The 13538-nt window shown below is 46.7% G+C and overlaps 1 protein-coding gene across 1 annotated transcript in view; it reads left to right on the forward strand.

Moving 5' to 3' along the window:
• Positions 1-13538, forward strand: part of WWC3 (WWC family member 3) — a 102310-nt gene that overhangs the window by 32266 nt on the left and 56506 nt on the right. The window contains 2 exon segments of the mRNA XM_023532343.1: positions 4714-4823; positions 9885-10088. Of these exon segments, the coding sequence (XP_023388111.1) occupies positions 4808-4823; positions 9885-10088 (220 nt within the window). The 5' untranslated portion in view covers positions 4714-4807.

A 13538-nucleotide genomic window follows, 5' to 3' on the forward strand; every position in this document is an offset into this window, starting at 1 on the left:
GTGCTATGTCAAAACACAGAAATGTCAACTGCAACGTTTAGACTGAGTTCTAGGTGTGATAATTCTTTACCCTAAATTCTACAATCGGGACTCGATGACAATTACCAAGTCAATGTATATGTGTATTCTAAATAAATATCTGGAGTTAAAATGTAAAGGTTGCGATTATTCTAATGACTTTTCAGGAAGAATGTGGCAGGTTTGTGGTACATTCACTGTGCTTTTAAACTTGACAGAGAAGTGAGGAATCTTTCCAAAAGAGCTTTTTCACTTCATTTTTTTGGGAGTGACCGCCATCTCTGGGAACCTGCCGAAAGCCCGGGACTGTGCATCTCAGTGTTTTTGTGAGATTTCAGAGAGTTCATGGACCCGCTCAGTACTGAGTGAGAACCCCAGCTCTCAGGTGTCAAGGTTATGCCATTGAAGTTGGAGAAGCAACGAGTACAGCAAACGGTATAATTCACCGCGTTAGTAACCACAAACAGACTGGTGTCCATGTTCTGGCGGGCTTTGAGACTCACTGTGAGCCAGGTATGTTAGAAAAGGTGAAGGAAGTCATTATGATTTCTTGAGGATTGGTTTGGAACTGAAATTGAGATGAATCGTATCCTCTCTGAATAGCATATTGAAAGCAGGCATGAATTGGAAATATAAAGATCATCTTGTTCCAGGAGACTGGAAAGTATAGTACAAGTGCCACAGGCTTGCCCTGGCCTCCTTTTGATAAAGAAAATGTGCTAAAAAATCAGTGTTTATATCTTTCTCTCTGCTCTCACCTCCCGCTGCCCGCCTCGAATTTTCTGCAGTTTAGTATTGTTGATGTCAGGTATTCCAGGCCCCTGAGCCCTGGCTAGGAAGGAAGGCATGGTCTTCGGGGCACTGGACTGCCACCGACTGCTTTGCTCACCCTCTCTTGCCCTGCAGTCCCCCCAGCGGCTATCTGTAGTTGGCCCAGTAATGGCCCCCCAAGATGTCCGTGTCCTGATTAGGACTGGAACTTGTGAACATGTAACCTTACACGGCAAAAGATACTTTGCATACGTGACTAACTTAAGGATCTTGTAATGGAGAGATTATCCCGGATTATCCAGGTGGGCCCAATGTAATCACAAGGGTCTTCGTAAGTGGAAGAGGGAGAGCCAGAGAGATGGCCTCCTGAGAAAGACAGTGCCGACCATGGCCGGCTTTGAAGGTGGAGGAAGCCTCCATGGAATGCAGGAAGTCTTTAGAAACTGGAAAAGGCAAGAGAATAGATTCTTCTCTTGAGCCTCCAGAAGGAACGTGGCGTTATTGATACTTTGGTTTTAGTTGAGTGAAACCAACCTGGACTTCGAGCCCCAGAACTGTAAGACAGTAAATCTGTGTTGTTGATCAATGTCGCCCCAATTATTTTTAATAATAATAAAAAAAGAAAAAAAGAAATTCTTCAGCCAATCAGAAAAAAAAAAAAAAATCTGTGTTGTTTAAAGCCACCAAGTTGGCGGTAATCTGTTACAGGAGCAAAATTAAACTCTTACAGTCTGAAGCAAGTCTACTAGAGAAATGAGAGGGAAGCAGGAAGGGGAGCGGATGGAGCTAGTCACCCTGTGGTAACCGAAGAGGCTGTCTCAGCTAACGTGACCCTGTGAGGGTTGTCTGAGCGTCCCCATTTGCAAGATTAGAAAACTGAGTTCTAGAGAGAGAGAGAGAATGACTCATCCAAGGTTTCAGGGCAATAAACGGCTCTCTTGGAACTGGCACTGACTAAAATGGCCCAGTGCCACTTCTGAAAGAGCCCTGCAGGATGCATCAGGCAGAAGGGACTAAAAAGAAGCCAGCGTCTGTGCCATCCATCATTCTCTCCCTTCTCGTAGACCAACTCTGGTAAGAATGCAAAACGTATTCATTTTCTCTGCTGAGGCCAAGAAGAGCCATTTGTTAAGGGGAGAATCCGCAATGGGAATATCTGAGTGTGGTTGAGGGCAGGGCGACTCTCCTGGTTGACGTCGCTCACATGGGGAGACAGAGCGAGGACATTAGGGAGAGTTGGCCCAGAGGCCTTAAGCTACGATATGAGTGCATGGCCTTGAAGCGTGGGAACAGTGGGTACCCTGCTTCTCAGTTCATTGCTTACCATGTTTTCCCAACTCCCCCACATTCTGAAAATGCTATTAAACTTCTGCTGTACTCCCTACCAACTTGTTCCTTGAAAGTAAAGCACGCCTGTGCCATATGGATTTATTCTGAACCCTTGAACAAATGTGTTAAAGATATCCCCAGAGGGTGATGAAAAAGACCATCTCTTACTTCACTGGTAGGAGTGTAGGCTGATGGTAAATCACTTTGGCAGTATGTACCACGCGTTTACTGTAAGCTCATATCCATTATTTACAATAAAGAGCAGAAAATTGGAACATACCTAAATAGATGATTCGAGGTGGCTGGTAAATAAATTATGGTTTACTGCACAGGATGGAAGACTGCAACATGATAGAACGTGATGCTGACAAAGAGTTAAAGGGCCTGAGGAAATACACAAATGAAAAAAAACCAGTGGATGAAATTGTATCTAGTATGATGTCAGCTGTGGAAAAAATGTAGGAAAAAGAAGGGAGGAAATAAACTAAAGCATGAATCCAGGGCTTCTGGATTATGGGTGATTTTATTTCCTAGTCTTTCTACTTTACTGTCTGAATTTTTTACATCGAAAACAAGATATGGAGAGAGGAGCTTCACATCCTCAGACCTTGTAATTTACTTCTGAGACTCTTTCAAAGAAAATAATTGTAAATACAGATTATGAGCTGCAGAGATGTTCTTTTCATTGCTGTTTTTAAATCGAGATGTAATTCACACATCCCATAAAATCCACCATTTAAAGCATATTCACCAAGTTGTGCGACCATCACCACTATCTAGTCCCAGAACATTTTTATCACCCCTAAAGGAAGCCGCATACCCGTTAGCGGTCATTCTTCGTTCCCTCTTTCCTCCAGCAGTGGCGACCACTGGTCTGCCATCAGTCTTTATGGACTTGCCTGTTCTGGACATTTCTCATAGATGGAAGCACACAACGTGCGGCCTTCTGTATGTGGCTTCTTTCACCCAGCACAGTGACTGCCGGGTCCATCCATGTCGTAGCATATGTCCGTTCACGGTTGACGGCCCTTGGTTGTTTCCACCTTCTGGCTATTGTGAGTAGTGCCGGTATGAGCATTTGTTGATTGAATGAGATCACGTATGTAAATGTGCTTAGAGTGCGCCTGTGCTTGGGCATTTTTCCTTAGGCTTATCCATGGATGTAGGATAGCAGAGATGTGCTCAGGACTCAGTTTATCTCAAAGCAGCATTGTTTTTGCTGTGGTTTGGTCACATTCAGGATTCGAATCATGCACAACACTCTGCCCTTACGTGCTTCACTTGGTATTATGCCACCGTCACAGCGCACCCGACCTGTAAAGGAATCATGCTGTGGACGTTGGTGTCGTAGGATGGCACCGGCATGCAGTAGGCTCTTGCGACATCGTGGGTTTTAGAGTACGCGGTGTTTGGGAGGATGTCCGTGGTGTATTTTACCTTGTATATTTTTCTGTTTTGATCGTGACTCTAACTGCTTAACCATATGTTTAAAATGCAGACGAGTTAAAATCAGTACCGTTCTGATGGTGTTCATTGGTTTCTAAGTGCTATTGGGAGAGACAGAGCCTTGTTGTTGAACCAGTTTGGGGGGTTAACGTGTTCAAAATTTATACTGGTCTTGTGGGGTTTGGCCGTGGTTGTGGTGTCTCACTTTCCTGGGGCCAAGGACTTGAACAGAGGATGTGGGAGGATTGAGTTAGTGAAATTTAGGTTATCGGATTCCCATGCATGCCAGTCAGTGTGCATTTATAGAGCCGACCCAGTAGATCTCTGCCCGGACTCAGACAATTATAGGTGTGGCCGGTTTTATACAACAGCTGTCTTGTCAATCAGTGTGATAATGGGCTGTGCGGGAAGGGGGGGGGGCTTTCTGCTTAAAGAAACCCATCTGGAAACCTTTCCTTTATCTATCTGTGTCAAGCCAAGGTTTCTTTAATCAGATTTACTTCAAGGAGAGACGCCCGTAAGACAATGTGCTGTTGTTGTTGTTGCTGTTTTTTCCCCCAGAAAACATAAAGGACCCTTTGCAATCTTGATTCTCACTGTATCAGGAATCCGGGCAGTATTTAGTAGGCATCTCCTTGTATTGTTACCGTGCTTGTTTGGCTTTTTGCATTTGGCCAGTGGTTAACGTATAACTCCTTAACTTATGACCACTGGTAGACGAAAGTAGTACAGATGCATTTGAGATCAACTCAAGCTGAGATGCATGGAAAGGGAAGGTTGAGAGGGAGAGAGAACAGAGTGGAGCTGCTCGCCATTGTCGTGGAGGAGCTGCGTTCCACTGCCTTCACCTCCTTGGAAGAAGATGCTCGTTTTACCTGTTTTGTAACTCTCAGTATCTATTTTCGCTGGTATTTAAAGTTGCACTTTGAGATAGTAATGTTTTTAACTGCGAGGGCACTGATATTGTTACTTATTATTATTTAGGCAAAGCCGGTGAGTTAATTTTCCAACCGAAAGCTGGGGCACGAGCTGTCAATTAGATAAGATGATATATCATTTTGTATTCAAACCTAATTCTTGAGTCGATTCACCAGACTTATATGAAATTGACCTGATTTTCAGTTTTCCTTTCATAATTGTATTTTGCAGGATAACAAAGCCATTGACCTTTGCCGATTGTGTTGGGGACGAACTTCCTTTAGGATGGGAAACTGTATACGATAAACAAATCGGAATTTATTACATGGACCACATAAATAGTAAGTAGAGTCCCACATTTGAGTTATTATATGTGAACGAATTTTCACGTTGATCTCAAAGATGCCGAATCTCTTTATGTGCAGCAAAACAATCGTTACTGCCCAATGCAGCATTAAACTGGATTTTGTAAAGGTAACCTGAAGTTTTCATTAGCCGAGTTCTTAAAAAAAGCGAAGTAGTTATGTTGCTTAGCACTGCATGGCGTATGTTTAATGGAGGGCTTCAATATCTAATATAAGGAATCAATTTCCCAGGCAGCCCGAAAATAGAAATACCTCTTATAATTGAGATTGGTTTTTGCTAAGTGGAGCTTACTGGTTCTCGGAACAATAACTGCCCAGGTGGTTACCTTAACTTCATTTTGGCCTCTACATTTAACTTTAACTTTAATACAGCAAACCTTTTTGATCTTTGTGAAGGGAGAAAATGGTGTAAAGACTACAGCTAAAATACTGGGTCCTTGACCATGCCAGCCTTCTTTGTGGAACTGTTTAGAGCAGCGATACTTAACCAGGGCTTATTTTGCCTCCCAGAGACATTTTCGGTTGTCACACATGGGAGAGGTGCTACTGGTATCTAGTGAGTAGAGGCCAGGGATGCTGCTACTCCCTACAATGCACAGGACGGCCCCTACAGCAGAGAATGAGCTGACCCCAAACGTCGGTAGTGCTGAGCTTGACACTCCCTGATTCACAGGCTCCATTTCATTCTAGACCCGTCTCTACCCGTCACTCCTGGCTTTCTGTCTCTTCATCAGCCTTTCTCCACTGGATATCAGCTGGGCATCTATTTCTCTCAGGTTCATACTTTCTCACTCTCTCCAATTTTCATTCTCTCTGACCTCTGTGTTTCTGCCATTGTCATTTTTTACTACTGGGACATGAAGCATGGCTTCCCTTTAGTGTGCTGCCCGTCCTCTGATTTCTTAAGTGCGGGGGAGGCTGGGAGGGCCTGAAGATGCATGATGCCCACCACACGAGTGACTTCGAAGCTCTGTCCTCACTCTGGTCCCATGGCTCCTCATGTCCTCTTAGTGCGATTGCCTGAGGTTGGTGTCTTTAGGGCCAGTTCCCTCGTCACTTGCCGACTCACTTCCCGAGTTCCGCATTTGGAAACCTGAACGGTGAGGCTCCCTGTGCCAGTCCTGGGGCAGAGCAGTTTCTGATTCATGGCACTCAGCCATGCACTACATTAGGCACTGGGGACAAGTACTCGCCAGGCAGTTATCCAAGTGGGAAGAAGGCTTCTAGGTGGATCTATCCCCCCAGTGGACAGGGTATGGCACTTAAAGACTCTGGCTGAAAGCAGCCCTCCCCGTAGCCCAAGCCGACCCAGAACCCAGAGTCTGTGTGTGATCGGGGTGTCTGGCCATCTGGGCTTGCCTTCCTAGCTGCTGGTGGGCAGCTCCCACAGGTGAGGGCCACTCCCACAGGTAAGAGCAGCTGCTACGGATGAGGGCAGTTCCCACAGGTAGGGCAGTTCCCACAGATGAGGGCCACTCCCACAGGCGAGGGCCACTCCCACAGGCAGGGCAGTTCCCACAGGCAAGGGCCACTCCCACAGACGAGGGCCACTCCCACAGACGAGGGCCCCTCCCACAGGCGAGGGCCACTCCCACAGGGGAGGGCAGTTCCCACAGAGGAGGGCAGTTCCCACAGGGGACAGCCGCTGTGCCGTGCGCTGTGCTGTAGGCCTGTGTACGTGTGCACCGCGGCTTCTTCACCAGGCTTTTGCCCCCCGGCCTCAGGTAGTATGACTGAGCAGCATAGGCATCTGCCTTACACAATCTCTCTGGAAAGCCTGCCTGCCTGCTGCTGAGGCCCAGGACCTGTTCTGGCTCGTCTCTCTCATAAACCCCACTTGCTCATCCCTCCCTGCCCCCTGGCTCCCCTGCTCACTGAGTCACAGCAAGCATTATAGGGCGCCTCTCTGTGCTGGTCACTCTTTGGGCCCTGGGGACGCAGGAAAGTGAGACCCAGTCTCTACCCTCAAGGGTTCACCATGACACTCTAGACATGGCTATGAACCCTAAAACTGAGTAATCATCAAGGACTTTTTCAATGCCACCTTGAGCATAAGTGGGATGACCCAGTACCGTGGGGGACACGGATGAAGACATCGGCTCCAGGGTCACACCACCTCTTCCTTCTGAGACCTTCAGAGAACCCACTTTTTTTTTTTTTTCAGGAACAGGAAAGGTTATTGTTGTAATAATTTTTACATAGGGGGTCAAAGTCTCTATTGCAGAAAACTTGCTCCTGAGGCCCCAAACCTTGATAGTACAGCTTTAAAAAGGCACAGGACCTGAGGAGGCAGTTATGTGAAATTGGAGCTGTGCAGGTCGACAGTGGGCTGAGGGACCAGAGAGGGCCTGAGTTAACCACTTCAGGTTTCCCAGGACCCTCCAGTGCACCGGACAGAGGATGAACAGTTCCGGTCAAATGTCAGAGACATCGGGCAGCTACAGACACCTGGCCCAGGCCTGCTGAATCGGAACTCCGGGGCCAGGGCAGGACCCTGATGTCTGTTGTTTTTGGTTTCTTATGTCCCCGTGTGAGCTTTTAAGGCTCAGAGAGGCTTTCTATGAGGGCCCGGGGGCGGCGGTGTGAAGGGGGGTGAGGGATGTTGGCGGGAGGGGGTTTAAAAGGGAGAACTCGAAATATCCTAGCAAGCACTTGTGTGCGTGTGTATGTGCGTGTGTTAAATATAGCATAAAATTGACCTTTTTAACCACTTTGAGGTGAAATGCACAGAATATAAAATTAACAGTCATGAAGTGTGCAGGTCAGTGGCATTTGCTGCATTCACAGTGTTGTAAAACCACCACCTCTGTCTAGTTCCAGAACATTTCATCATCCCAAGGTGAAACCCTGACCCTGTTAGCTGTCACTGCCCATTTCCCCTCCAGTCTCCCAGCCCCCAGCAACTACGAATCTGCTTTCTGTCCCTATGGATTGGCCTGTTGTGGACATGTCGTATAAACGGAACCATGCCATATGTGACCTTTTGCGCCTGGCTTCTTTCACTCAGCGTCATGTTTTAGAGGTAGCGCGTATCAGAACTTCGGTCCTTTTTATGGCCGAATGCCATTCCATTGTCTCGCTGGACCACATTTTATTCATCAGTTGATGGAATTAGGGTTGTTTCCACCTTCTGGCTGCTCAAGCACACTTTAGAAGGATGATTTTGCAAAGTCATTTAGGATTCGGGTGGGAGAATTTTACCAGCCTTGCTCGCCCATAAAGTCGCTCTCATTTTGTTTTGGCTGCCAGCAGCCCACATATATTTACTAAGATGTCATCATTATAGCAGAGCCACCATACTCTGGGGTCTCTAAATTTGGAACAGGGACATCACTTTCCATTTTTTCCTTAATTTAGGGTGGCTTTTCTGTTGAAATCTTCACTAGAAGATTCGTTGCATGAGGAGGGTTAGTCTTTCCTGAGTCTGAGTGTCTTGCCCATTCGCTCACTGTGTCCCCTCAATCTAAGGATTTGATTTGGGGACCACAGAGCAGACTTCCCCTCCCTTTCCTCATTCAATGAGCTCGCGGTCGACAATTGATTGCCAACAATTGACTGCCAGCAAACGAAAGGTCCCGAGAATATAAAGATGACTGAGGCTGTGCACCTGCCTCCTAGGACTCGTAGTTCGGGTAGTAAACAAAGAAATATAAAAGCGATTATGTGCTAAGTGGTAGGAACAGCAGTCCTAGCCATTGCATAGAGACACATGTGTTCTGAGGAGCAGAGGAGGCTTCAAAAGAGAGGTCCCTTTGCAAAGGGACTCGGAAGATGGTAAGGTTTCCTGGGGGTCAGAAGAGGCCAGAAGCAGCATGAACGAACGCACAGGTGAGCACTGCCAAAGATGGGGACTCGGGACAAATTCAGTCTGTTTAGAGGATGTTTGTGGGGGAAAGGGCAGGAACTAGAAGTGAAGCTGGCAAGTTAGTGTCGGGGCTCCCATCACGCGGAGAATATTGTACTTTGTGCTTTAAAAAAAGTTCGTGTGTGCAAGAATTGCAAGCAGAGGTAAGAAGGCAGCTTCGGCGAGCGCACTGAGGATGGCTCCTGGTGGATGAAACAGGAAGCCTGGGTGCTTTCGAACAGAGATAGTGAAGGGCTGATCGAAGTAAGGGGTGATGGAGAGAAGAGTATGTCGTTAGTCACGGCCATATCTAGGGGCAGGAATCCCTGGTTCTTGCTGAGCCACGGCAGAGTCTGGGTGACGGACAAGAGCAGGACTTCTCTGAGGGCGAGTCCCAGGCCGAATCCCGCAGTCGGCTAAGTGGGTGCGTGCAGGCGATGCCGCTCACTGCAAGAGGAAGGGCAGAGGGGAAGCAGGCATTTGTCGTTGTGTCATTGTTTCGTTCGGTTTCGGTTCTGGTAGCCAAAGGGCACTGTGTGAGAATGAGTTGTGCTGCGGACGAATGACCCAGAATTACTTTGGGTCTGTCCAGGTGGAGAAGCACCTAGGAGGCAGCTGGAAAGAAAAGATGGGGGCTCGGGAGAGAGGTCGGAGCCGGAGGTGGGCGGGGGCCCTTACGGGAGCTTATAGGATGAGAAAGCCATAGCGGGAAATGCGGGAGTCTGTGGGCGGGAGGAGACGGGGAGGTCCAGGAGGAATGCGAAAGGACCGCCGCGCTGGCGTGGGCGGCGGAAGGAGAAGGGGAGCAAGCAGCGTCGGGGGGCAGCGGGGCCGGTCGCACCCGAGTCAAAGAGGTCAGTGAGAAGAGGTTTGGAAATCTGTTAGTTTGACGGTAAGGAGCTCGTTTGCGTTATCTCTGCCAACATTTATTTACAATGCGAAAAACGATCTGGTATCGTCTTCCCCCTCCAATGAACTAGGTCATAACGATAGCGTTTCCTCCTCATTTTAACGATGGACAATAAAAACGGAAGGCGTTCCCCGCTTTAGGAAGGGTCGTTATGTAGACTCTTCCATTATGCGCATCCCGGTAATTAATTTTCATATCAACTAGTCACACAACTGCCTGACTACTGGTCAACCTAAAAGATTTGACGTCGAAGTCACTTACGTTCTTACTCTTTTAATTTCAGAGCTTACCCAGATTGAGGATCCCAGAGAACAGTGGAGGCGAGAGCAGGAACGGATGTTGAAGGAATATTTAATTGTAGCCCAGGAGGCTCTAAATGCCAAGAAAGAAATCTACCAGATTAAGCAGCAGCGGTTCGAGCTGGCTCAGGAGGAATACCAGCAGCTGCACAAAATGTGTGAGGACGACAGTCGCTCGTATGCCAGCTGTGAGTTGACTGACTCCTATGGTTAACACGTGTGGTTATCTGCTAGGTTATCTGCAAACACCAAACCTTCCTTGGGCGAGACAGCCTCACAAAGTTTCTACTCACATACCGTTAGGTCATCAGTATTCCGTGCTGGCGTCAGATGGTCCTCCGGTAGCCACTCATTTAACAAATACTGTTCAAGTGCCTGCCTTGTGCCCAAGCAGTGTGATACTGTGGCGCCTAAGAAAGGAGACATCCCTGCCCTCATGGAGCTTACATTCGGGTGGGGAAGGTAGAAAACGAACAAGCGAATTTCAGGTAGTGACACGAAACGACCTCGTGTCTCAATGTTTGTCAGTGTGGACAGGCCTTCACCCAGACACGTCTGCAGTCAGTGCTGTGTCGGTGGCACAACGGTGTCATCGATCCTGGATGGAGAGTCGGGAGCCTTTACATGTCAAGCACCTGTCTCTGTAGGGTCCTTCCTTGGCCAGTGCACTGAAGGTCGAGGAGGAACTCAGTGTAACCCAGGGAATCGGGGGAACTCTCTCTGCTCCTCAAGTTAGATGGACACACACGGATGTACTCAGAGGGAACCCCTCTTAGTTTCGGAAGCTGCTGCAGGTGGGCTCCCCTTTCATCAGTACTCAGCAGATACCCAGATACTGAAGGAACCAGCTCCAGTCTCGGAAGCCAAGGTGTTTTGTTTCCGACACAGGCACTGCCCGAGCCAGTCCCTTCCCAACAGAGTTGTCACACTTAATGGCCACGGGTTCGCATGGCCGTGACTGTCCTGGGTGCCAGTGAGCTTGGGGAGAATGTATGAAGTTGGTACCGCTAGGTTTTATTTTCTAAAACCTAAGTCTAGTTGAGACATGGAAAGACTTACCTGTGATGTGACTGCCATGTTGTCAGGTGTTTGGCTCTGGGGACACAGCTCTGAACGTTAGAGACATGGTCAAAGCTTTATTCTGAATGGAGTTAAGGCCAAGGGGCCGTAGGTCTTTTTTATTGCAGCTGCTGTCGAAGGCGAATATGCTATACAAGCCGTGGGGAAGAGAGAGGTGAGGTTTCCCGCCATAGCGGGAACTTAAGATCATTCTCTTACCACATGCCTTGAGAGAATGTAGGGCCTCGGGTATCGTGTTATGTTGATTGCGGGCTGTCTTCTCTCTTGTTCTTCAGATATTGGTACGTCCTCGATTTTTTGGTTTTTGTTTTTTATTTTAACTGTCCCTCAGAATGAGATGAGCCAGCTCCGTGCTAATTTTTAAATGCTGGTTTGTTTGTTTTTTTTTATCTCCATAGTGTTCTTTTCTTGTAATGTCTTTTTCTGATTTGGGTATCAGGATAACACTGGCCTCACAGAATGAATTGGGAAGTGTTTCCTCCACCTCTCTTTTCAGAAAGAGTTTGTGTGAGATTCGTATTAGTGTTTTCCTAACCATTTGATAGAATTCACCAGAAAAGCCATCTGGACCTGTGGAGTTCTTTGTAAGCATGTTTATAAGTACAAAATCAGTACCTTCAATAGACAAAGGGCTATTCAGATTTTCTGTTTCTTCTTAAATCAGTTCTGGTATTTGTGTGCTTCCAGAAATTTGTCTATTTCATCTAATCCAAAAGTCAGGAACCTTTTCGCTGAAGGGTCAGGTAGCAAATGTTTTTGGCTTTGTGGGCCATATGGTCTCAGTTACAACTATTCAACCCTGTTGTCGTAATGCAAAAGCAGCCGGAGACGATACGTAAATAAATGTGTGTGGTTTGTTTTGGTAAAAGCATAAAAACAGGTAACAAACTGAACTTGGCCATCAGGGAAATTACAGATCACCGGTACAGACTGTCAAGTTTGTCCAGTTTTCATAGAATTCCCTTATAATTCTAATGTCTAAAGGCTCTGAGGCGGTGTCCTGTCTTTTTCATTCCTGATCTTAGTAATTTGTATCTTCTTTTTTTCTTAATCAGTGTAGTTAAACTTTTATTGTATTTATCTTTACAATGAACTGGCTTTTGGCTTCTACCCCGCCGCCCCCCGCCCCCCGCCATTTCTTGTCTGTTTTTTATTGCTTTCTCCTCTTTATTATTTTTTTTTTCAGTTTAATTTGGCTTTAATTTGTTCTTCCTTTGCTCGCTTCCTAAAGTGCAAAGTTAGTTCACCGATTTTAGACCTTTCTTATTTTCTCACACAGCCTCTAAAGGGATAAATTCTCCTCTAAGTATTACTTTAACTGCATCCCACAAATTTTGGTATTTTCATTCTCAGTCAGTTCAGAATATTTTTTCATTTCCTTTGTGATTTATTTTTTGATCCCTGGGTTTTTAAAAAGTAAGTTGTTGGGACTTTTTAAAGACGTCATGCTGTTGATTTCTAATTTAATTCCATTGCGGTCAGAGACTACACTATAAGATCTCAGTTTTTTGAAATCTATTAAGATGACTTTTATGGCCCAGCATATGGTCCCTTTTAAGTGATCTCAGAGGATTGGAAGCCCATGCATGGACTTGGTGCCTCGAGGTCGCATCAGCTGAAGCATTGACTTTTAACTATTTCTGAGAACATATAGCTAGCGATTCTAAACCTTTCAGAAAGTTACTTGGTAGATAGGCTAAACCATATAAAATTGTTATTTCTGTAGTTTAAAAAGGGCTGAATATTGGCAGTGTCACATGATTCAGCCTCATAGTGTGTTTGTCACATGATTCAGCCTCATAGTATGGTTCCTCCCAGTAGCCTACCGGCACCTTATCTGTTCCATGGTCCTGTTCGGTTAGGTCTCCAAAGAGGCTCTGCAGTCAGTGTTTCCAAGAATGGAACTGGACAAGGACATATCAGTAAAACTTGGAAGGAAGGTTGTTACCAGCGATTGAAAGGAAAAATTGCCTCAAGAGAAGGGGTGTCTTACGTTCTCGCTACTGTACTGGTGCAGCCAGGGTGTCCGTTGCTCTGAGTGCGGGGTCTCTGGACTGGAGCCCTTGAGGATGCAAATATAGGAGGACCTTATTGCAGCCCGTCGGATTCCACACCCCGCCCAGGGCGTGCGGGGAGCAGCCCCAGCGCGGCACCGAGCCTGTAGGTTATAGGCATTCAGAACCTGCAGTCAGCCCTATGGAGCTGGGGTATCCCTCAGCATCGATTTTTATATTTCTATGGGCTTTACACTCCCTTGACATTTGGGCGGAGAGGGAATTACACTCAATTATGTTCCTTCCTGTGCTCCATGGGATTTGATTAATGCCTACTGAAAAAAAGACATTCTTTATTATGAAGAAACTGTCAGTAGAGGAAACAGATGACTCTGTGGTGTTGACTTGAAATTCTAACATGGTCATCAGATTCCATTTCCCAACCGCCTAGAAGTCTCTGCCTAGACACAACCTCTGTACTTGTATAGGTTGCCTTGGTGGCCAGATCGGGCCTTCCCGTTTTCATGAAGGCCCGGAGAGGCCAGTGGATCTTGCTGGGTCCTA

This window comes from Pteropus vampyrus, unplaced genomic scaffold, assembly GCF_000151845.1.
Source record: "Pteropus vampyrus isolate Shadow unplaced genomic scaffold, Pvam_2.0 Scaffold81, whole genome shotgun sequence".
Taxonomy (NCBI): domain Eukaryota; kingdom Metazoa; phylum Chordata; class Mammalia; order Chiroptera; family Pteropodidae; genus Pteropus; species Pteropus vampyrus.